This window comes from Thunnus albacares, chromosome 12 (assembly GCF_914725855.1).
Source record: "Thunnus albacares chromosome 12, fThuAlb1.1, whole genome shotgun sequence".
NCBI classification, from domain to species: domain Eukaryota; kingdom Metazoa; phylum Chordata; class Actinopteri; order Scombriformes; family Scombridae; genus Thunnus; species Thunnus albacares.
The window spans coordinates 22,403,101-22,428,138 of record NC_058117.1 but is presented as its reverse complement, the minus strand read 5'-3'; the positions used below and the strand labels follow the sequence as shown (position 1 = coordinate 22,428,138).

The following is a 25,038-nucleotide window of genomic DNA, read 5'->3' as shown; positions in this document are numbered from 1 at the left end:
ATTACGTTGTGGTTTACGTACATTTCAGAGATAATTTTAATATGACACACCACACAGGGAACATAATAACACCATGCAATGACATAAACCTGAAGTGGCAAATACTCCTTGTTGCTTTCAACAAGGACCATTAGCTCTAATGGCATTTGTTGGGGACTGCCCATTACCCATATTGATTATGCAATTTAGCCAACTTTGCCCTATATTTAAAATTTTAGAATCCTCCTGATCTGCCTGTTTCTTTAAGTTCTCCTAAAAGACTAGTTCTACATTTTGGAAAATATATACTTATTCGCTTTCTTGCCGAGAGTTAGATGAGAACATCATTTCTGTAAGTTAAATAAGAAGCTTGAGCCAAATCTAAGTGGGCCATCTCCTGGCTCCAGCTTAACAGACAGCTATTAAAGTGTCATTATTCCTCTCATCTTACCATTAGCTCTCCAAATATCGAACTATTCTTTTAAATTACCAACACACAATGACATTTATTGGTGCACTGCCCAACACTATTATGCAAATTAAACACTTAGGCCTGTGTCAAAAACTTAAAATTCCTCCTGATCTGCCTTTCTCGGGACACTGTCAAAATAGTGGGGAGGCAGATTAACTTAACAGACATGCATTGCTCTATCAGCAAAGAAATAAATATTGGTCCCATGAACAACTGCTAAGCTCATAAAAATAATACAAGTTCCATGGCCTGCTGCAATACTGGCCTGGCCTCCGTTCAGTGGCAGTGACCCAGAGAGAGGTCGCTCAAGAGAGAAGCCCTGGCCAAATCAGACAGACTGACTGAGAGGGAAACAGAAAGAAAAAGAGGGTCAGGGAGAAAGACAGAGAAAGATAGAGAATGAAGGAAGGATTTATAAAGATTTATGGTGTTGAAGTGTGCGGCTGTGCTGAAGGTCTTCACCACAGACTTGCATGATGGGCATAAATACTTAAGTCTGCTCATAAAAAAGCCCCCTCCTGCATCACTCTATTTTCCTCTTTTAACCCAGAAGCACACATGTGGCTGACAACTGCAAGGCAGCATGATTCAGGTCAAGGAGCATCTTCAGACGCTAAGGTCAAAGCCATGCTCCATGCTTTTGAAGAATCGTAGATGTTTAGTTAATTAAGTAATAAGGGATGTCAATCAGTTAAAAACAAACTGGTGTGCAGTTACGTTCTATGGAGGAAATGTTTTCAATTGTGCGGGACTAAATAGTTCTACAAAATATTGGCCTGGAATGTAGGAAGAACAATCCTGTTACAACTTTACAAAACTGGACAATGAGTAAAACAGAGTTACAATGTTCATGTAACCAAATGATTCCCTACTGTCTATTTAGAATTGACAAGCTCCTTGTCTTGTTGCTTGAGAGAAACTGGAAGATTAAGCTATATTTTCCAGGACTGGTACCCACTGTACAGCCAATATTTTCAAATAGAGAACCAGCTCCCGATTTTTCTTGAACCAGGGATCTCAAGTCTACTTTTCCAGGTACTGGGAGTCTAGCTGGGGAAGGAAAAGCTTAAATTTCCCTGGGAGTCTGGGCAGAGCCTGCAGAACTCGTTAGTGATATAAATCACGGGGCCACTCCAAAGTGGGCTCAGACTTCGTGGCAGGGAAAAGGGAAAAGTTTCCAGTGTGAGCTCATCAGTTATTTAGTAAAATACTGAAGGAAAATGTCAGTCGACAGAAAGGCTTGAACTAGCAGATTAACAAAAATGAAGATGAAAAAAGAAAAACGAGGCTCTGACACAAAGCATTGTATTTCAAGTGAGAGATTTGGCTAAAGAGGCTACAAGTGATGTTTTGGAGCCAGTAGCAATAAAATGTAAAATTCAGAAGATGTGTTCAAACTCTAAAATGTGTTTGATATGTCAGCATGTTTCCATCAGGAAAGAGAGTAGGGAAAGAGACAAATTAGAGTTGCCATAGAAACTGCCTGTCTCTGTCAAAGTACTTATGCCTTGAGGAAATGTTTTAATAACGTTTAAAGATCACAGAATTTACAGAGAATATTTTAGTTCTTTTTCTCTACTTTTGGCAGATGGAAAAGTGTTAAAGGAAAAATGTTCAAAACAAGGTTGGAGAAATGTGCTGCATTGTTGCATCTCAAATCACACCTACTACCCAACGCCCAACCCTTTCCCCTGTGCCTCAAAGCATAATTTCCTTGCTTTTCCCTCATCTTTAAAACAACACCAGCCTTCTTTTATAAAATCCAAACTGAAGTTAAATTTCATCTTTAGTAAATATATATTGCTGGTGTTTGTTTTGACTTTTGTACGTATTTGTGATAGCACTGTCTGGCTAGCTTAGCCTAGCTTGCTGGCTTCCACTCTCCAGATTTTGAATGCTATAAAGGGACAGAAGTCTTAAATTTTTAGCCGTAACTTACATAACCAATGCTATGTGGGCTTGTTAGAAAAAGGGGGAAAAAACATCAATAATCCTTGGCTATTCCGTATGACGATCTCCAGCCAGTAGCGCAGTTGACAGCTCATCTCCTAGAAACAATGGCTGTCAGATGTCAGTCAACTGATGCCATTGGAAATGCCCACCCAGATGTTTAAATCTTAGATACTGTTTCCACAAATACGTTCAAAAGTTTCATTATAGTTTACAGTCCTTTACACAAAAAGTGAGGAGAATTCAAATTTTTGTATTGCTCTATTCCATTTTCATCAATTCGAGGGGATTCTATCTATCCTATTTTATTCTCTTACTTCATCCTTTGCTTACTAAATTTTACAAAGCAAGTCTGAAGGCCTTTTTCCAAATCCCTGTTATCATTTTTCCTGAATTTCCAGCTCCCATATTTACTCACTCCCTTACTTTCCCTCCCACCTTTCCTCACTACAACTATTCCTCTCTCCTATCCTTTCTGCAGTCCAACCAAAAACCCTCCACTACTTCCCCTCCTCTGTCCCAGTTTAACTTTTTTCCCCTCCCTCCTTCTGGACAACTATGACTCCCTCCCAATGACAATCCATCTCCCATAGCCTGCCTTCTTCCACTCCAGATACTGACCTCTTCCTCAGGTTCCTGAGCCTGGGGGGTGTCATGGTGGTTGGGGGTTTCACAGTCAGGGCTGTAGTGTTCACAGTAGTCATAGGCTGCTCTGGGGTCTTCCACTATCAGCAGCTGCTGGATGTCACCCTGGAAGAAGAAGGAGAAGAAAAACAGCCTGTCAGCAGAATATAGAGTCTCTGTGAATTCCCACGTCAAAGTTTTCTTTTATCCTCAATGTTCTTCAACAGAGAACTCTCCTGGATAATTTATGATACTATAGGTCTATGTTATAGCCAACAATTTTATTCATTTCAACTTAGTTTCTGAGAAATCATGTTTTTCCAGTTTGGCTTGGCAAATGGCTCAAAATACTACAATACCCAGGAGCCTCAACCACTCTTGCTGTTGAGGAGAAGCAACTCAGAGGCACAAATTAAAGCTGTAGCCAAGACAGAACACTTTGTTATTGTAATTGACACCAAAACCCCAAAGCGTAGTGGCCAAATTCACACAAGATTTATCCAGAATCTGAAAGTGGACTGATTTAAACTTATTGGGTTTCTACAAAACTTAATCCTCATCTTTCACACTCCGTTAGCGGTGCATGCACATGACAGAATTTTAAGCTCTTTAAGTGATTTGATATGATAGACTTCTTCAGAATTAGTTGACCTCATTCCTTACATTTTTTATGTACACACGAAACAGGTATAAAAGCCTTGGAAGTGCTCCAACTACCAATCATACCCCATAGTCTACGCTGAAAATGAATTTAACTTTTACTTCCTGAACCCTGGACATCCAAAAAACTTCACCTACAATACAACCTTACAATCTCCGATCTCTAAAATCTCTCCAGAGAACACTTTTTTTATTTCTTGAGTGCAAATAGAAACCAAATGTTAATGTCCATGAAGTATGCACCTTCTTCCTGATTACAACAGCTTTGCAACAATGTGGCGATAATAAAATGTGACCACAAAACTACAAGGAGGATGTTGTACAGTTCTAGAGGCAATAGTCTCTTGACTATTAATTACATATAACTTTATGGAATAAATCAAGGCTTTAGGGGAGTCTGTAAGCTTTTAAAAGAGAACTATTGTACCGTCCCCTCACTCAGCCATTAGGGACGGCAAGTCCCCTTACACAGCAGATAAATAACCAAGGTCTGCACTTATCTGAGGCCGTCTGTTTTTCATGAGCTTTTGGAAAAGGAAATTAGATCCCCACTCCGAACTCTTCCATCAGCCAAAGGCTCTTTTTCCATGATTGTCTCCTAAGGAATTTCTAAACCAAGAACTACTATGCCACTGATATGCATGATGTTATCTATACCCATCAACCATATGGGCACCTCAGCTGACCTGCATCTACCTCTACCAGTGCTTCGACAAGCCTTTCCAAAATCCACCTGGAGTAAGTTAAAAAGAGGACAAATAAACAGGGAAAATAAGTGCTGTGTGAAGGTGAAAGGAGGCCGCGATCACGGTGGCCCCTAAAGAGGAAGCACATACATGCAGATTGCATTAAATTACAGGAGGCAACATCTGTACAAGCTTAGACCTCTGGAACACATTAGATATTCACTGCCTCATGTTCCCATCATACCTGACCAGTAAATCTCAACAGGTTTTGAAATGACAACCAGGAAATATAAACATGCTTAAATATTACATATGAGCTGAGGGATATATGTTCAGTAAGCTTCAGTTTACCTACTGTGTTATTTAATAGGTGTGCTATTAATAAATCAGTCGATATTGGTTATCACTCACTCATGGAAACCTACCTCCCACAAGAAAACACTACATTTTTTCTTTTGCATGACTCCTTTGACATCATAACATGTCAGCGGTGTTCCATTACTATTGACATGATCTTGAAATTTAGAATAGACTGACTGTAGACAGATGGGGTCTCGCCTTGTTGTTCTCAGCTTGTGGTTCTTTACAGGTCTCTACAATCCAAAGGATCTTAGCGTAAAATGCAGATCAGGCAAGAAAAGCTCTTGCTCTCGAAGGTGACATAAAGACAGTTTGAATACTACACATTTGTCCCAACCAGTAACGGCTACAAACAATGTTTTTTGCTGTTGTTGTCATAAAGCGATAGGCTGTAGGAGATTTTTAAAAAAAAACAATCGAACAAATGCACTCTATTTATCTCTCTCTCTCTCACGCACAATCTTGTTGATAATCAAGTTCATATCCTTCATACAAGTTTATTAATTCTGCACTGGGTATTTCATGTTCATTCAAATGGACTGAATAACTTTTTTTACTCATGCAAATGAATATTAAAACTTTATTTAGTAACACTGTTAATTTGTTAGTTTTTATTCATGTATGTACAATTACCAGGCAACAAAATGTCTTGCAGGATTCAGCATTTAAGCTATTTGTGTGTGGATTTCTGGAGGGACAGGATGCCTCCATATAGCTATATGATAAGAACCTCATTAAAATAGTGCTGGACAGCAGTGTCCTAAAGGTTAAAGTGATCTTGTGACTGAAAGTTTGACAATTTGAACCTCAGACCAGCAAAATTGTGAACAAAAACTATAATGAAAAACAGAATGACTCAAACTAATGACAGTCATTCAACCACGACATACTGTACGTGCTTTTTATACTAGCACAAATAGTTCCAAAGTCAGAGCCAGAAACTGAGATGACAGTCAAGACTGAGAAGACACATTCAGGATAGCAAGACCTTTTTCTTTCCAACAGTCTGCTTCAATATCTGTGTTTATATATATTCTGTAAGAAAGTACAGTGTATTAAGAATGTGTTAAAGACAAAAGTAGGTGGAGATGTCCAGGAGAGTCCAAAAATGTCATACAGGGCTTGTCTAGAGACCACACACACTTAGCCCATTTATAAAGCTATTCAGTTATTCAGTCACTCCCATACTCCCTGATTGGCTTCTCCCACACCGTTCCCCCTCGCTTCTTTTAACCCTGTGTGATTCCCTTGTCTGCAGCTTGGTGCTTTTGTTGATGTTTTTGTCTGGAATGGATTGTGCATCTTTCTGGCATCTGTTGAGGTTCCTCCTCAGAGTTCCAGGAATGATCTACAGCAATGCCCTGACTCAGCTTGGAGCTGGCAAAGACACAATGGGATAAATTATCCGTCTAGGCTACACTACAATTGATCTATTAATGCGTCTGTGTACAATGTGCATGTGTGTGTAAATACAACATGCCTCAACCTTCATTTAACACTGCAAACACAACCATTCAACAGAAAAAGTGCATAAAAGGACAAACTGAAAAGGAAGAGCGTCTGACTGATCGAAGACAAAAGAAGAGTGGATTATGAAAACTCTCCTTCCATCCACATTCCACCCATAGTCAAAGCAATTTCAGAGTATGCAAAGCTGCATCGGGCTTTTGTCTAAAGAACATAAAGTAAACACAAGAGTAGTGGAAATAAGCACACCACTGTTTTTTCCTCCAGCGTGCAGGTCTCACATCTGATTTTAAGCTAACAAATGTGAAACAGCAGGCAGACACCACTAGATTTTCCCTGGGCTAGGTGACCCTGACATCTGCCGTGAAGAGTATCCCTCCCAACACATGGCCAACACCCACTGGGAACAGAAGTCACTTAAGGAAAATGACTGGCAGCTGGATGATCACCTAGTAGTGGGAGGTATAAAACAAGACCTCAGCAGACCATAAAATGCGTCCTTGGCATCACATTGTTAGCAGAACGTCAAATATGAGCTTCCGAATGCCACTCAGAAGGATAGAGGTATGGGGGAATTGTGATAAAGGAATTATGGGCATGCATTACCTCATTCACAAGAAACAAGGATGTGACTGGCCTCAAAAATCAAGACGTTCAGTAACTTTGAATAGACGCATATAGCTCCTGCTGGCAGCGCATCAATGATGACAGCAGGCACGGGGGGGGGGGGGGGGGGGGGGGGGGGGGTTTCCCATCCTGCCTTTGTTGGACTACTTTTTAAGTAATTAATTTATGACTTCATCAACTTTAGAGTTTCAAATTTAATAGGGGTGCCAGCCTCGTTTTTGGCCTTCGAGACACTTTGCCCTGACTTAAGCCTCACAGACAGACCTTCTTCTTAGGCTGTGCTTAAATCTGAACTTGCTAGCGTGCAGGGCCTATTTCATCAATACTGCTATCTTACCCATGGCTCTAACACATGGCTCTTTAAAAAAGCATTTCACTGGTAGACCTTGCTTTGGCCAGTACAAATTCTGAGGAAAACATGCCTGTGAAGCTTAACAGATGCAGCAGTGGTTTTGCATTTGGTAACCATTCAAGGGGCATAGCTGAATTCCCTTGAATATATTCCCACGTCTGTGCTTGTGTTTAAAGTGGGTGCGTCAAAATTAGGAGACATTACAAACTAGAATGAACATCAATTTGTGAATCTCAGGAGTTTGAGTCTCAGCAGTAAGTCTTAAGAGTTAATGTCTTGGATTTGACTTGGATGTGGCCAAATGCATTCAATTTCCTCTACACTAGAACTGAAACAATAGATAATTAATCAATCACAAGATTAATTGGCAACTATTTTGATAATTGATTCATCATTTCAACTGTTTCAAGAAAACAGACCAAACATTCTCCGGTCTGAGCTTCTCAAATGTGAGGATTTGTTTCTTTTCTCTGTTTCATATTATTCTTAATCGAATACATTTGGATTTTTGACTGCTGATCAGACAAAACAAGACATTGAAGACATCACCTTGGGCTGGGGAAATTATACTGGTAATTTTTTAAAACTAATTTCTGGCATTTTATAGACATATACTTAAACAATAAACTGGGAAATAATTGGCAGATTAATCACAAACAAAAATGAGGCCACTTTGTAGCCCTAATCTACACTATACACAAATGTTATGTAGTTCCAACTAATGCCTACGAAGCAACATGTAAGTATGTAATTACGTGGTTGAAAGATTATTGTCTTGTTGGCCAGGTGCATCAGGTCACCACTTTGCCTCTAGGAACAGCTGGGGGATATTAAAGCACCTGGAACACACATTTGGAAATATGCCCAAAGCATCTGCAGACTGACCCACTAAAACACAAATGCATATTATGCAGAGGTTTTAAAAAAAGGACGTCAAAATCACAAATTATATGTCTGTGTGATCAACTGGTATCTAAAAACTTATAAAGTACTTATAAAGTCACTGCTATTAAAGATACAATATGCATACCACACAACAGAATTCCATTTGGGTTGGGAATGTACAGTTTCTCAACTGGGTATAAAAGATTTTTTAAGGGTTTTTACAACAGCAATCCCACTTTGAGATTACAGTAGATGACAGTATAAAGTGTATATTTACATCCGACCTTTCAAGAAACAATGTCCAGGTTACTTAGTTCAATCCACAGACCTTGATGTGTGATTTCATTCATTTCATTTCATCAAATGAAAATTGACAATATCTCTGTGACCTACCCATGACACTGAACCTCCCCTGGCATCATCAGCCAGATGTGGCCAGCTCAGAGGCCTTGTGGAATAGTTCTGCTCAAATGAACAGTTTTTTAAGTTTCACTCTTGCATATGTTTTTGCTTTTCAAGTGTATATTGTGCAAACTTGCAGTATCTTTTGTAGCCATAGCTTACTTCTGTATTTTCTTTATTTTATCTCTTGCACCCATCTCTGCACACACTTGACACACTTATCATCTAAAAAGCCTGCTGTTCCAAACTCTGGGAGGGGAACACAAAGAACAAATAGACAGATGGAATTTCAAAACTGTACAAGGACAACAATTAACCAAGAAGCAGAGAAGAGGAAAATGTATAATACTCTCCAGATTTCTCCCAGCTTTTATCAAATGCAGCCTTTGTGGTCAGTGCAGGGATAAGATTTCTTTTCAAGCACTGAGGGCATACAAATGTCTTGCACCCTTCGAATATTAAAACATTTCTTCTGCCAGTAGCTCACAAAACTGTTGAACTGTTTGAACCATCTGCTTGCTTGTCTGCCTGCCCTTTCTTCACTTCCCTTTCTCTTTCTCTCTCTCTCTCCCACCCCTTTTCCTCGCTCTGCTCTTTTCCATCAGCAAATGTTAAGAAGCACCTTGGGTCCATTACTTCCTGGCTGTGCTGGGAACTGTTAGCGATGGTCATATGTTTGGTCACAAGCACAAGGGACAAGAGGGTCAAATGCGGGTATAATTTGAAAAAGGGGGCACTTTGGGAAATAACTGGGATTAAAAGGGCAAACTGGTACTATAAGATCTTTTCAGAACTTTTTTTTCTCTTACATCACTGGATCCATAGGGAGTATACCTCCACACGGTATGAGACTCGGAGAAACTACACCAGGAGGATTCCAAAGGTCTCATTCACTAATATCATAAAATCTACATCAGTAGAAGACAAAAATGTAAAACAATCAATCAAGTAAAATTGACGAAAATGAGAAAAAGTTAAAGAACAAAGATACTTTATAGTAATCTGTTTGTTTGCAGATATACATGTTGAAAATATCACATGCGGTGCCTGAAGACCTTCTCCGTAACAGTAACACAAATACAAATATGAATTAATTACTATATTCCTATTACATAACCTTAACCAAAACATTTTTGTGACAGGTACTGGAGGGTGAGAAGTGACTGAGACAGATGAGAAACAGTCAGAAGTTTCTCTTCCTGCCAGCTCAACCATAAACAACAATTCAATTTAAGGTCTAGAGCCCATCAGAGCCTTGTTAGATTCTTCTGCCAAGGACTATCCTGCTTAAAGGGCAGCGTTTTGGAAAAGCCAAGTATGCAGTAATGACAGACACATAAACAAACTATCTTCGCCTCTCTCTCCCTTTCTCCCCTTCTCACACACACACACACACACATGCACATACTTTTATGCATGCATGCACATACATATCAACAGACACACATATTTACGGAACAAACAAATAATCCTACCCAATCCTTTAAAGCCTGAAGAATGGATTTGCAAAAAATGAGAGGGGAGATGATTTCACTTCACATATCTTGTGGCATTTATTGAAAAGAAGAAAAAAGCAAAGAAAGGGAAAAAAGGCATTTGGAGGCCTGGTCAGTGAGCATATCTCTTAAACAGCTGTGCAGTCTGAGCCAAGACTAAGCACACACTGATCATATTTTCCCCTAGCATTCACTCTCCTCTGTGCTTCCAGCTTTGACACCTGCTTATGCAATCTACTGCAGTAAGGTAGCCATGTGCTTACAGCTAAAAGAAGTTTTAGTGAGAGAGCTCACAGCAAACCTCAGTAATTAAACTAAGGAATGGCTATAAAGTTGTGAAACTCAGGCTTGGTACACTAAACAGCCACAATTTTTTAATCTGTTAGTCTTTAGATGGCTGTAAATGTATCATTTTTAAAATAATCCAATGGAAGACAAGCTATAGCAAATTGCCTCTTGTTGGATCCATTTACCAAAGTAACTGGTAATCTGACTAGTAGTTTTCAATATGTTTTGTTCTCCACCATCTGGGAACCACTACATTACTCAGAAGAGCATATTTACCCAACACTTACACAATAAAGCCGTCTGGGAATCCTAAGAACCACTAAAAAACAAATACTGTAGATTTTTATCACAATTTAAATGCAATTTATATATACAAGACCTTGGAAGAACTGGTCTCAATAACCTAATTGCAAAGATGTTTCAAATTTTCACAGTGTGTCTAGATAATACAGCCAGCAGTTTTCCAAAAGTTTCCATAGCCTCTGAGGTATAATGATTGTAGTATACCTCCAGAGGAATAGATGTGGAATAGATGCCAAGGTATAATCCCATAAGCAACAAATCCTGGACCAAACACATGGCCTACATATACTTTTGCAAACTTTGTTTGATCTATAGGAATATACAGTACAATAACTGACCAAGTCCCTCATGGCCAGTAATAACTTTTGCCATTAGCAGTGCAGTTCACCTACAAGTAGCCAGTTTGCAATCAACAAATCTAAGGCAATTAAACTTGAAGTGGAAATACTTACAGTTAAAGATATGGCTGAATGTCTTGCCGGGCCACCACAGCATTGCTTTTGTGTGATAAACTGATTAAAAACCACCATGTAATGGGCAAAAACCCTCAAACCTTGGAACAAAAGGAATCATTTTCTCTTTCTCTCCAGGTTTTTAAAAAGAGAACAAAACAAATTACCTGGTAATTCTACATCATTTAGTGTAATATATGTTCAAACAAAGAACACTCACAAAATCCAAATGGTTGGTCTTAAATCTGCATTAAAAATAGAAAAGGCTTGGTGAAAGTGCTATACTACTTTTATCCTCTCCACTCAACTCTCAATTACCTTAATGACAGTCCCAACTCTAATGACCATGGCTTTCACTCACTGCATTCTTTACTGTTCATAAAGTTATAAAACTAATTTACTATGGTTGTGTACTTAGTTAAAATAAATGCCAAATGCACAAATATGTTGCAATAAACCACATTGTCTCTCCTTATCATGACCTCTACTTGTCAATATGTTTAACCTCCATATCTATCAAGGTGATTTGTTTGCCAAAAGCCTATCAGTGAAGAAGAGTGGAATCCCATTTTCAAGTGGATCCTCTGTAGAAAGTCCTCTCTGACCTGGAGGCAAACATTTTGCAGGCTGTTCTACTTAGCAAGCATTCCACATGCAGACATCAAAGAGAGGCTATTGTCTTTTGTACTAGCATTCAGCTCACATTTTCCACTGAGCTCAGAGTTACCTGTGCTAAACCTGGTAGCTTGGATCTCCATCTCATAATCGCAACCTCAGTAACCATAAACTGAGCTGTGAATTCTGATTTTGAGCTTTGATAGTCACAGTTATTGAAGGAATATCCTGGAATCAACTGACAAATAGAGGCAAAATTCATGTGTGTGAAACAACACACTCTACAATATGAACAACTGAAGCTTATTAGGACTCAGTCTTTCTTTTATTAAGTCAACTATTCAAACAAATCCAACCAGTGTTGAGAGAAAAGAACACTTTCAATAACACACTGTGCAAGTAGCCTTTCCACAGACATGGCTCTTGCCAAGTACACAAAGCCAATATTGTTGTTCTGGCCAATAAAATTCACCATTTACTGTATGCACAAGTTAATGAAAGACAAATAAAATGTCTGGCCTTAAAGCGTTTGGTCTTAAAGTATTAGACACTAAAATTGTCCCCTTTCACAATAGTAAATGAGATTCATTGAGACTAAGATTCACAATATGCTTTCAATTACATCCATACCGAACCAGAATGGACAAATCACTGGCATCTAGGTAAGCCTTCCAAACTCCTTCAAAACATAATCACTTCAATCTAGAGGTGAATGTCTGCATTATTTTGTGAAAGACATTCCTGTATAAATGGTGGAGACAGCTTAAAGCAGACTTTTGAAGACAATAAGAGCAACAATGTAGCTAATCTAGCCATTACGTCTACCAAAGTCTTCTTCAACCTAGGAAAGCATTATGTTAAAGGAATAGCTCAGTATTTTGGAAGGTACACTTTTTTGTTTTCTCTCGAGAGTGAGGTGAAAAGACTTGCGACTGTGCTTTGAGTATGAAGCTGGAGACATGAGGTGTTGAGCTTAGCTCTCTCCAAAGTCTAAAAATACGCCTCCTAGCACCTCTAAAGTTCATAATAAACACATTGCATCTAATTTGTCTAATCAAACAGAAATGTAAAAGCGAGATTTTGTGCTTTTACAGGGACTTGCATGGTGTAAAAATTGTCAATTTTTTTTTGCTGCAGTGATGCTAGACTAGCTGTTTCCCCTTGCTGCCTGTCTTTATTCTAAACTAAGCTAAGCTAATTGGCTCCTGACTACAGCTCCATACTTATGACATTTAACTCTTCTCATCTAATTCTCTGGGAGGAAGCGGATAAGCGTATTTCCCAAACTGTAGAGCAATTCCTTTAACAACACCATAGCCATCACAGGCAACCAGCCTAGCCCATGTGAGAAGGAATTCAATATTGCCACCTTACCTCAAAGACTTCTTCATCAAGGATTCTGGTGCCAAAGACAGTAATGCCCTCTGTGCTGATGATGGCCTTATCGCTTCTGCCGAGCGGCCTGGTCACCTTCTTCTTACAGTCCACAATGATGGTGACTTTCTGTTTCTCCACGCTGATAGCTACACGATGCCATCTGTGAAGCGCAAGATCAAAGGTCATTAATACAACCACTTCCACTTAAGACAATCACTAGTGTATTAAAGGAACAGTGTGACTAATTGGGTAAAACGCTTATTCTCTTTCTTGCCAAGATTTAGATGACAATTCCATTCTCATATTTGTACACTAATTATGAGGCCAGCAGCTAATTGGCTAAGCTTAGCATAACAACTGGAAGCAGGGGGAGACAGTTAGTCTGGCTCTGTCCAAAGTAAAAAAAAAAAAAAAAATCTGCCTACCAGCAACCGTAAAGCTTTTAAATGTGTGACTTTACAGGATAGAGCCAGGCTAGCTGTCAGCCCCTGCTTCCGGTCTTTAAGATAATTTAAGCTAATTTGGCTGCTAGCTGTAGCTTCATATTTAGCGTACAAACATGAGAATGGTATCGATCTTCTCATCAAACTCTTTACAAGAACAGAGAAAGCTGAAACACTGCTGTTGCTGTTGAAAGAGTATATTTCAGTGGTATCACAATTTACACATTACAGCACGCTACATTTTGCAAAACTATAATTATAATGTGATTGTTGTACTGAATATTTACACTGTAATGTTTTGTTTTCTAATACAATTCATTACAGACGAACAACCACACAAGGAATCGTTTCAAGGCATTCCTGTTTGCATTTGTGCAAATGATTGATGGTGACTTTTAACAGTGATTTGAATCAGCGTCACTGAACAACTATGCAATTTATGAAGATCCTGCCCATTACTGCATATCAGTATACCACTGCTGTAAATAATCTGGAAAAGAAAAGGCAGTCATCAATTTTCTGCCAGCAATCTATTTGTCATTACTGTTTGACTTGTTCCATATGGTAATGACTGAACAAATAATGGTGATAATAAATCCTAAGAGCTGTGTGTCAGTTCACCAGGCTAGGAGCACTAAATACATTCTCTGTGCTTGAAAAATACATTAAGCAGAGTTGTATTTTGTTTAGTATAAAATATAACCTATTAATCAAGATAAATTACTCAAAATGGGCGTCAAAATGTGCTGCTGTGAGCTGGTCAACAAAGACTTGCAACAGACTTTTTTGAAAATTCAACTCTGAAAAGTCAAAGTCAATCTGGTACATTGGGACACAGAAATGCAAGATCCAGGAGATATAAAAATCTACCACCCACATTTGACCTCCAGTGTGTTCAAGACCTCTTGAGAAACAGCCGGTCACTTACTTGCCATCAGCAAGGTTGATGGAGCGGAACTGAGGGTACTCCTCCGGGGCAGGCTTGCCATGCTGGTCCTCATACAGAAAGATGGGGGCACGGCCCACCTCCACACCGAGCTGCTGGATGCCTTGCTTGTTGTACACAGACAGCAGGAAGGACTGGAGGCCAGCCTTGGGCTTGATGGTAAACAGGATGGAGAAATCTTCTGGGAAAACCCCCCCTGAAGGTGGAACAAGCAGCAGGCATGTATGTTGATATGTTATCAACCAGACCAATGAATACGCAGTTAACAAGATCAAGGTAAATGCACCTTTTTTGTCAGAGTATATTTAACGTCTTACAGCAATGCTCTGGTTCAGATCTACATAATTATTAATACATAACTACAAAATTTGTAAACTTAATTCAATAGTTCTCGTGGGGATGTTTGGTAGTAGAAGTAAAAGGTTTTCTATCATCTATTAGGATGTTGCAGTGAAGGTTTATAACCTATCTCCCTTCTTTAATTAAAAAAATAAATAAATAAAAGTTGAACATTTTGGCCAAATTGCCTTTATGCTTTCTTGCACTGAGTTAGACAAAAAGATGCTACTGCCAGCCGCCAATTAGCTTAGTCTTAGTAACTAACAGTTAAAGTATTATGTGTAATTTTTACACTTAATTTTTTAGACAGATTAAAAAAACGAGTCATGTTAATCAGTGAGATTAAGAGGTGCTGGTAAGCTGATTTTGTGACATTTTGTAACATATGGGCAGAACTTTCCAGTCTTTGAGCTAGGCTAAGATGAATGGGTGCTAGGCTAAGATGAGTGGTTGCCAGCAGTAGGTGCATATTTTGGGTAAAGTCTAATCCTCTAAGTTAAACATTACTCTTCCTTTCTACCCCTATCTTACAGAAATTATGGAACTATACTTCTTTGAAAGGAGACCTCTTCATTGGACTATATTAAACATATAGTAGCCACTTCTAATGCAAGGCATTCATGTGACTGCATTTCACCTTATGCCTTGTCTTTTACACATCAGTTTTTGACTGATGTCATTACAAGAGCAATTGTATTGTAATGACTAAATTGAATAATGGCAAGTTTATTGGTTCTCTAACTTTCTCTTCTCATATTAAAACCAATCGCCTAGACAACTGGACCTGGAGAACTGTTTATTAAGGAAGCTGAAGGAGAACTTGGCAATGCCCTGAAAGGACTCAGTAGTGGTGATGTAGCCATATTAATTTTTACAAGGGCTGTAAATATAACTCAAAACAAAATAATTTTGAAAACCATAAATAACTCGGTTCCATGAAAAACTAACTCATCCTGATCAAATAAAAGTCACATTATTCTGACTGAGGACATTTTGACACTTTTGCTTTCATGGCATCGCCAATGTTTCACCTCTCTAGCTTAATTATACTTTTCAAATTTCCGCTCCTGAAAGCATAATGTGTGCAGGTAACTGAAGCCAAAAATCACAGAAAACTACTTTCTAATAACTCAACTTATTTTGTACTTTGAAATCAAGTCAAATTCGAAAAGACAACCACGCACTGTTGAGACAGGGACAATTTATTTAACAGCACTCAGCTCCTACTAAATTTTTATTCACTATCTTGCCAATTTTGAGTTGAATAAGCAACTGGGGGCTCTTTTTACAGTTTGCCCAAGTAATAGAGAAGGCCTCCTATGGACGTGAACTTTAATGTTCTATATCATAAGACAATTGATTTATGCTTTAAGTACACAATGTTTCATATTCTGGCAAGATTGAAAATAGACAAAAAGCTTATTTATATCTGTCCACAGATCATTGGTTCTCTGCAGCCATGATTAATGACAGAGACTTATCCTCTATAGTTAATTATCAAATCATCAGATTAGCTGATGAACAGTAACAAGTGTAAGGAAGAAGCAACCACCTGTCAAATACCTTTTCTATTTCTCTGAGTGAACTCCTTCCTGATGAAATAAATATGACTTTATTTTCATTATTGTTTTTTTTTTTTTTTTTTTTTTCTTTACAAACAGCCGGGCAACAGACTTTGAGTCAGACATTACACACTCAATATGAAAACTCTGCTAGATTTCACTACATCAGCCAAATACAGCATAAGTGAGTCTGCCAGCAATCAAACTTCAGGAAAGACTCTTTATTGACAAGATCAGTCCACAAAACATCAAAAGAAATATTCCTCTCATTGATTTGCTGTAATAAACTATGGGATTCTCCAAATATGAGATAACAAAAATCTGGTGTTGTTCTTTGTACTTGAGTCGTGTGTTTACATGACATACACCATGTGTTAAGTGACTCTCATCCCCTTAGGGCTATTGGATCCCACTGAAACATCATTGCATTTATGGGCGTCTTCTAGAAAATAATTGCTGAAAATCTGCACTGCATTTTAGAAGACAGGTGTTTGTCGTGAAGGGTTTCATTGTAGCTATTTAGTACATCATTTTAGCAATTTTATTGTGAAATAGAGATATCTTTAAGATGTTTCTGTTTTGCTGTTAAGTGGTTCAAGACAGTAAACAAAATAATCAGTTTGACTTTCCTCCAAACAATTATTTGTTTGAATAGTCATCTTTTTTTAAAAAAAAAGTCAGGGTAATGTAACTCTTTTTATAATGGGATTACATGTTGATCTGTTAAAGCTGCGTTTGCAAGGAAAATGAGATCCCTCCATTTCACCAAATTGTTCAAATTAAATATCCAATAAACCTGTATATTCCATAAGTAAGTCCTAAAGTGACCATGCAAATGCAAACTGCCTCTAAAACAGAAGCAGGAAAGCAATCCTTGTGCTGTTTTTTTTTATTATAAAGCTTAACAAACCATGCGAGCAGTACAAGGTGTGTCCAGAGTTTGGACACACTTTCTCATTCAAGTGAATGGGAAAGTTGGTCATCTGTGGGATGTACTGTAAGGGGTTAGGTTACCTGGGAAGAGCTGTTTGGTTGGAGCGCTGATCTGAGCCTTTTTTCCCACTCGGTAAGCAATGTCGGGTTTGGATCCCCTCCGGAATGTGCAGAAGCCTGTTGTTTTTCGTACTCCTTCAGGAGAGCTCTGGAAGTCTAGCACTTTCAGTACATCCACTGGTTCAGCTGGGGAGGTAGAACAAAGAATTTATTTTATTACCCAATGATACTTGGGCAGCCAAAAGACATAACATTTGCATCGTTGTATCTCTCTGGGGAGCACATTTGTCCAAATCCTCTGTGTTGAGTCAATGTTTCCCAAATGTCGAATCTTTTTGGGTGGCACATCCGAACCGCTTTGTTCCCACCCCAAAATATGTTTGGTATTTTGTTTTTTATTTTTCATACTTTTTAACCATGGCCTCAGGGATGGCAATGTCAGTCTCTTAGTCAGCTGGTCCACTAATTAGGTCCAGACTGAAATATCTCAATAATGGGCTTTTGGATGGAATGCCATAACATTTGGTACAAACTTTTATGTCTCTCTCAGGATGTTTGTAATAACTCTGGTTAATAACTGGTGATCCCTTGACTTTTCCATCAGCCTCAGTTGTACTTTGTGTTTAGTGCTAATTAGCAAATGTTAGCATGCCAACATGCTATGAAAGCTCAAAGCGTAGTTTGGTTGAAAGGTCGTCTGGGATACTGCATTCATATGTAGCTGTATAGATTAGAAAAATGATTTGCCCAATCAGAAGTCAGATTGTAATGTAATGATATTTCACAAGCATCACTTAAGTTTCTCAGTCTGCTGGAAACACAGCCTTTTGTAAGTGAAAAATGAACACTCAATTGACTGCTTAAGCCGCAATGTGAGTTAAACTAATTTAATTCACTATAAATTCAATTAAACATAAAATACTGAATACATACATTAAAATATAAATAAATACAGTAAAGCAAAGATGGTGTAGGCCTCTATGTGGTTAAAGAAAAAAATGCTTTTTATTATAAGGTATTATTACTGAACACAGTGTAAAAGCTGCATGTATTTTACAGTCCATTGTAAGCGTATTTCAAAAGTTTACAGAAAACCTAATAGGACCTGGCATTTTGATGATAAGTCAACATTTACACCAATCCCTTTGCCTACTCAGGGCTTGTTGGCCAATCTGTCAGTACAACTAGTTGTTCTTTTATGAGCTACTTTGGCAGAGGAGCAGTAAAAATGTTATGTCAGCAGATATAATTGCACTCAACCTCCTCACCTCCACAATCACCCCCATAGCCAAAATCTACAGCGTCTATGGGATGATAAAACTCATTGCTGCTGATCACTGAGTCTTTGGAATAAGGAGATCACAGAGGGGGGGCACTTTATGAGCTTCTTAACACTACTAGACTCTTTTCTATCAATGGACTTGGAACTCAGGGGTGAAACTACTGTGCAATGCAGTCGTAAACACTGTTTCTCATTTCTTCCCTCTCCTGCAATTGTCTAACCACCTTCATTCCTGAGACTCATGACTTTTACTTTACTCATTTTAGTGTTTCTCTCTTTCCCCTTTGTAACCATTTTTCTCTTAAACCGCTATCTCTCCCACTCCCCACAGCACATCATTAGTCACACTGTGATTATGGGGAATTTAGAAAGCCTAATAGGGTATGTTTTAAGGCTAGTGTACTATATAAACAGGAATGTTGACGAACGGTAGAATGTTATTTCAGATTTAATGGCACGTCTGCCTCAGGCTGCATTTGCTTAATAATATAAAGTTAGAGGAGGCTATTAATTTAAGGTCAGTATGCTGTGATGGATGGATGTGCATACAGAGCAGTGCTAAGAAAAAGGGCATGTTTGAAGAAATCTTTTTATTCTGGCTCATTTGTCTTTTCAGAGAGTCAAGAGGCAGGATGTGTCTTCTTCAAAGACCCAGCAATGATAAACAATGTCTGAATGGTCAGCTTAAAGTCCCACTGGGGAGATAAGGACTTTAATTGAAATCTCGCTTCCTAGGGAAAAAAATTAGATTCATGTGTTTGATACTGGCAAGAAAACATTGTGGGAAAATTATTTAAAGGGATCAGACAGAAGCTTTTTTTTGGTCCACATTGCAGGAAATCTCTTCAGCTGCCGCATAATACTCCATAAAACTGCATGAACCAGGAAGAGACACATAGGTGAACCGTAATAGCATACACTGGTGGAAAAAATACAATTTAGAGTAATATAATGTACAGGAATGGAGTGTAATAACCTTTTTTTTTGCATCGCACATATGACTTTGCCATCAATGGAAGAACCATATGTTCTTTCTTTTTATGCAAAATGTAGACTCTAAACTGTGTTATGCTATACTTGTCTCACAGGCCTCTTCTATTTTTTCCATAATCAAAGCTAAAGAAATGTTATAATAAAAATATCCGCCTGTTTATATTTTCCTTTTTTGTAAGTCTTATGGCACGTGAAGCCAGGAAGTGCTGATTGTGCTGTTCCTGTTCACTTTCAGTGACCAGGAGGGGGTCTGATGGGTGGAGCTTTAAATCCACATGCTGAACCCATTATGGTGCTGGCACCACTCCCTATACCCCCCTAACTAAAACATACACAAGACTAAACTGAGAAGGCCCCATCCCTGTAGCTACTTCTCCTGTGACCAGAAAAATAACAGCTTGAGTGGTGAATCAAACTCGCCTGATTCAAGCACATCCTTGGGGATTGTGTCTCGAGTTTTAGTTCGTTTGAAGTTTGCAGATCTACTCTTTAACTGATGGAAGGGACTGGAGTAATTTATGCTGATATGTGTCCAGATCATCTGATGCCACAGTTCATGAAATAAAATTGTCGAGAGTATAAGCATAAAGAAAGCGAGACTACTGGGAAATCAAGCAAAGCAGAAAGTCTTTTCTTTTGATTAAATTCAGTCCCATATTAACTTTTATCAACTGAGAGGGAGATGGAGTAAAATTAGGCTTCATGACAGACATAGCAAAAAGAGTAATTTAAAAGACACTGGGTTCATTTTGTCCTAAAGCCTATAAGACTGACTAAAAGACAGACAGAATAAGATACAAATGGGAGATACAAAACGCCAAGTTTTAAACCTCACACCAAATGCCTCATAAAAAGGAAAATAGTCTGTGGGTCTTCTGAATATTGTCCCAAGTACAGAGCTACTGGTTCTTGAAAAAAAAAAAAGAAAAGCTTGGACTAAAGGTCTCTTTGTGAGTTTCAGAATGCCTTTCTGCATTACTGCATACCTCAAGGCCTCATATATTCCAGATGTGCTGAATTGGCCAGGACTCCCCCCCCCCAACCACCACCACCACCCGCACCCCTGACTCTTCAGCCCCTCTCCTTCCACAACCATTGCTTCACAGAAGCCCTGAAAAACAGGCAATATCCCAAAACCATTAAAGACCCAAAATGAGTATGCATAGCTTTTTAAAAGCTTTTCAGCCTCACAGGAATTTGAGCCAGCATGCTATGCCTTCAACATATCCTGAAAAAAAGACTCCTCTTCCACCCCTCAGAAGGAATAAACCATCTTCTAATGATAAGGATGGAAACCACAAGAGAGAGAATACAGTTCTTTCGTGCGAAAGGTATCACAGGAGCTCCAGACTATCCACAGCCGTGTCTGAGGGGTATTTTTCAGTCTCTGATTTTAATGACACATCTTGCTGACTGCTGTCGGAGTCTTGTGATATACTGTCTGCCATGTTAACAAGCTACTAACATGACAAAGGAGGGTGATTTCCCCTGAGGCTGTGAAGCATGTAGTAACACGAGAAACCTCTGTTAAAATCATTTAAGAAATTTCACCAGCAGACCCTGACACATTAAAATACCATTTTCAGCTGTATAGGCAAAAAATTCAGCACTCACTGTCTCATAACTCATCAGCCATACATTTGATGTTTAAGTTTGGAGTTGTTAAATCCACAACATTCTGATTTAATGTCTCTGTGGCTCTGTGGTCATGCAGCAGCATCTCGGGATGGCTTGCCGGTCTTTTTCGTGTCACTGCCATCTACTGAGAGTTGGCAGCATAGGCAGCAATTAAAGTACATTGGAAAGCCTGTAAATGTTTGCTAGCACATCATGCAATTATGGTTAGTTTAAATAGTCAGAATGAAGAAAGATGGGTAATGGGCAAGCCTTGCCGCTGTGGTATTTGCTTTCATGATCTTTTCATTTTTGTGGAGCAATTTGCCCTCTGCTGAATAATTTCTTTATGTATCATGTACAGTACTCCAAAACAATTTTTGGTGAAACAGTATTATGATAGCAAATGTTTAGACAGGATGAAGAGAAATTACCTAATTTTGTATTATGACTTTGTTACAAGAAAGCAGGTATCTTAAAGGATGCATGATACCTGAGCTCATAACCACAAATAGTAAGCATCCAGCAGACACACACAAATTTGTCCTGGCTAAAGCTACAGTACAGTATGAATGTCTGTATGACTTCAGAGACAAAGGAAATATTCTTCAAAGTAAGAAGTAGTTAATGTGACCCACAGAGAAAATACTTTTTTCCATCTACGCCCCTTTCTTGGACATAGTGGGAGCTCGGATAATGTGGAAAGATGGTGGTCCTTCAGGCCAGAATATGAATTTAACTCCCAGGATTCACTCCCACAGTGTTATGTGTAGTGCATTATAAACTCTCAGAAAATTCACAATCAAATGTGTAAGTTTGATATAAAAATGGGCTACAGTAAACGATCTTGACATCTGTCAGATTGTGATATCAGCAAGGCAGTCCTATCAGAGAAAAAGAAACACACAACCTTAAGCAAGTGATGCCTTTCATGAATTTGATTTCACCACTATGTATTTAGGCTACTACTGATATCTGGGTCAGACTTTACGTACTTTACTCATCTGTTGGCTGATGGTCATACCACCGAATGCCGTGCGTAAAAGTTCTGCGTAAAACCATAACGCTTTCCAGTAGTACTGCCAAGTGGTGAAATGGAACTCCAATACACAAAGGTATTTTTTTCTGTGATTATCTTTTCCGAAATCGCACAGCAGAGTGTGAATTAGAAAGGCAACAAGTGCAATCAGTACTCACTGATCATTTATACGCACACGCTTTACGCGGACCATTAGAGTATTTGTGTCAAGAAGAAATCAACACTATCAATCCTCTCCTGGCTGACCACACCTGGATTACAGACTTTATTTACTTAGAAGTAACTAAGAGAGAGCAGCATCTCCGTGCCTGTGCCAAGAATAAACCGTATATCACTTTCAATTTAACATCAATTTAGACTCATTAAACATCAATGTGTATACTTTAAGCTATGTTTTTTTTTTTTTTTTTTTTTACTTCAATGTCCTAAACAAAGCATACAGACACAACTGACGTCACAGCAGACTACTGCAGGGTCATATGACATAGGCTAAATTAACTATTAACATAATCATAAGGTTTACATTTCCTCGAAAATTAAAAAAGAAAAAAAAGTATTAATCCGTTGTATTGGATAAGGGGTCTACTCAGCATTGAAAAGGTGTACAAATTGAGTTAAGGTGAGTTTGGTTTCCCAGCGACTGGCAATCAACTGAATTTCATTTAATAGGTACCTAAGCCTACTGCCTATGGTCAGGCTGCCAGCCTTTAAGAAGCTCTCAAGCTGTCCAGGATGCCCTGGAGGTGGCACAGTTACTGCGGAGGGTAACATGCATCTTCTTACCTGCTCTGACATTGGCAGCTTGTAGTATTAAAATTATTGTGACTACAGCGGTTAGCGTTGAATCCCATAGCCACCTTTTCGTTTTCCACCTGGTGGCCCACCTTTGCATCTCCATGGTGAGCGCCCGTAGCTGTACAAGAAACGGGCGACTTTTAATAAAATTCGATCCCTTCCACAATCCACAAAAGTGTGCTTATACTACAGCGCCATGTGTGATAGTATACCGATGCCTCTCACAGCCAGACTGGGCCCTTCAGATCCGCTCCCCCTTAAGCCCAGCTCTCAGACTGATGGTAAAGGGCTTTCATGAAAAAAGCGCACACCACTATGCTCCCTGAGAGTTGCGCACAGTCAGGAGGCTGGACAAGCGCCGCAAGAGTGAACCTGAACCAACTGTAATACTGACACTGGAAAATCCTTCGTTCATCAAATCACCAGCCGGGAAAGTTGTCTCGGGACCCGCCCCCTAGGCTTTGAAAGAGGTCTGAACAGCATCACTACATCCCAGTGCAACTTAATTACAGGACACAGTACTGTATCCTAGACAGACAGCCTTCTAGAAACGGCAATCCTAGAAGCACCGAAGAACACACTTATTCATCATGTTAAATTAGGTACAAAATGTAGATAAAAATAAGTGCCACATTTTCACAAAATTCCCAGGAAGAAATATGCTTATAAACGTGGGCATGGAGCATTTGATGGAGAAGGAGAGGCAATAATCCAAACTAAATGCAACACACTAAATGCAAAGTAAGTGGTGGGGTGGAGCTGTTATTTTGGTTTCCTGAAAGACTAAGAATGTGAAATGAGAGACTGAATAGACCTACATGTGCCAATGGCTAATATAAAAACCTCAGTAGCCAAAATAAAATGTTTTCCAGACTATAGGAGTTTCCTCAAGAAGCCCTTAGATTTTTTTTTTTTTTTTTTTTGGACAACAGGGCTCTTGGGGCCTGAAAATAATTAATGCTTAACGATGACTGGAACAAAGAATGGAAGCACAGGTGGTAGCTATAGAGTCGTCGTCCCCCCCCCTCCCCCCCTCTCTGATTTGGTTTTCCTTGTGTACTGATGGAAGATAGATTTAACAGTGCAACGGCAACCATAGTCTCACAAACCCAAACCACATTTTGGAAAATTTGTCAGCATTTACGTGTTTCATCACAAGCAGAAATTAGAACCATAGGATTAGCAGACACCCAGTATGTTGAGGTAAAGATTTAGTAGAACATTGTGCTGGTGTTGCCAATTAAATAATAGTTTGGATCATGTACAGGTATAACAGACATTAAGTGTAAAAAATATAGGATCAATGGCTGGACTTCCTTTTAGAAGGTCAAATCCTGTTGTGCCTGTAAATGTGGCTTTGATTTGTTGTTTTGGATTCCGGTGTGTGCAGGACTAGTGGTGTGATTCATTATGGCCAAGCAAGTTTTTAAATCTTTATTCTTTTGGAGAAAATTGCAGCACATTTGTATATTTAAGCACGTACACATCTGGTTGCAGCTCTGTAAAACCACATTCTTCTACTATTGGCCACTGTGAAGCTCCACTGGGCAAGAAAATATGTCTTGCTCATGAGCACTTTGGCAGCAGCTGCTGAGTTGAGGAACAGGTGTTTCTCATCTTTTGACAACATTACTCTCCCACCCGATTGGGGATATGAACTGGCAATACCTTTCAGTTTTATAGCTAACAGATCTCTCTGAACCTGAGTATTGATAAATATAAAAATGTGAGATCAAGACAAACTTAAAATGTCATTGGAGTTGAAAGTGTTAAAAAAAAGTTCGACTCTCAGTCTTGGAGCAAATGCTTCAGGAGGAAATTACCCATTAAATGGCATTATGCTTTTTCCACGCTAGTGGTGTGGCAGAATGACAATGTGGATTGCATTGTCATTCCACCACTTTGGGCCAGTCTGAAACAGCAACAACTGTTTGATGGATTGCCATGAAATTTGGTACAGATATCCATGGTGTCCAGATGATGATTTCTACTAGCTTAGGTGATCTCTCTTGACTTTAACTCTAGTGCCATCAAGAG

General features: G+C 38.9%; 1 protein-coding gene across 3 annotated transcripts in view; it reads right to left on the bottom strand.

Moving 5' to 3' along the window:
- LOC122994143 (collagen alpha-1(XI) chain-like) overlaps nucleotides 1–23,367 on the bottom strand; it is an 89,032-nt gene extending 65,665 nt beyond the window's left edge. For 2 of the 3 annotated variants that reach the window (XM_044368678.1, XM_044368680.1), the window contains exons 1-5: nucleotides 22,990–23,367; nucleotides 17,300–17,464; nucleotides 14,367–14,580; nucleotides 12,993–13,155; nucleotides 3,023–3,151 (exon numbers count right to left, since the gene is read on the bottom strand). In XM_044368678.1, the coding sequence (XP_044224613.1) occupies nucleotides 3,023–3,151; nucleotides 12,993–13,155; nucleotides 14,367–14,580; nucleotides 17,300–17,464; nucleotides 22,990–23,104 (786 nt within the window). In that variant the 5' untranslated portion in view covers nucleotides 23,105–23,367. The remainder of the gene's footprint in view (nucleotides 1–3,022; nucleotides 3,152–12,992; nucleotides 13,156–14,366; nucleotides 14,581–17,299; nucleotides 17,465–22,989) is intronic. The other variant, XM_044368679.1, reaches the window with a different exon arrangement.
- Nucleotides 23,368–25,038: the final 1,671 nt, after the last annotated feature.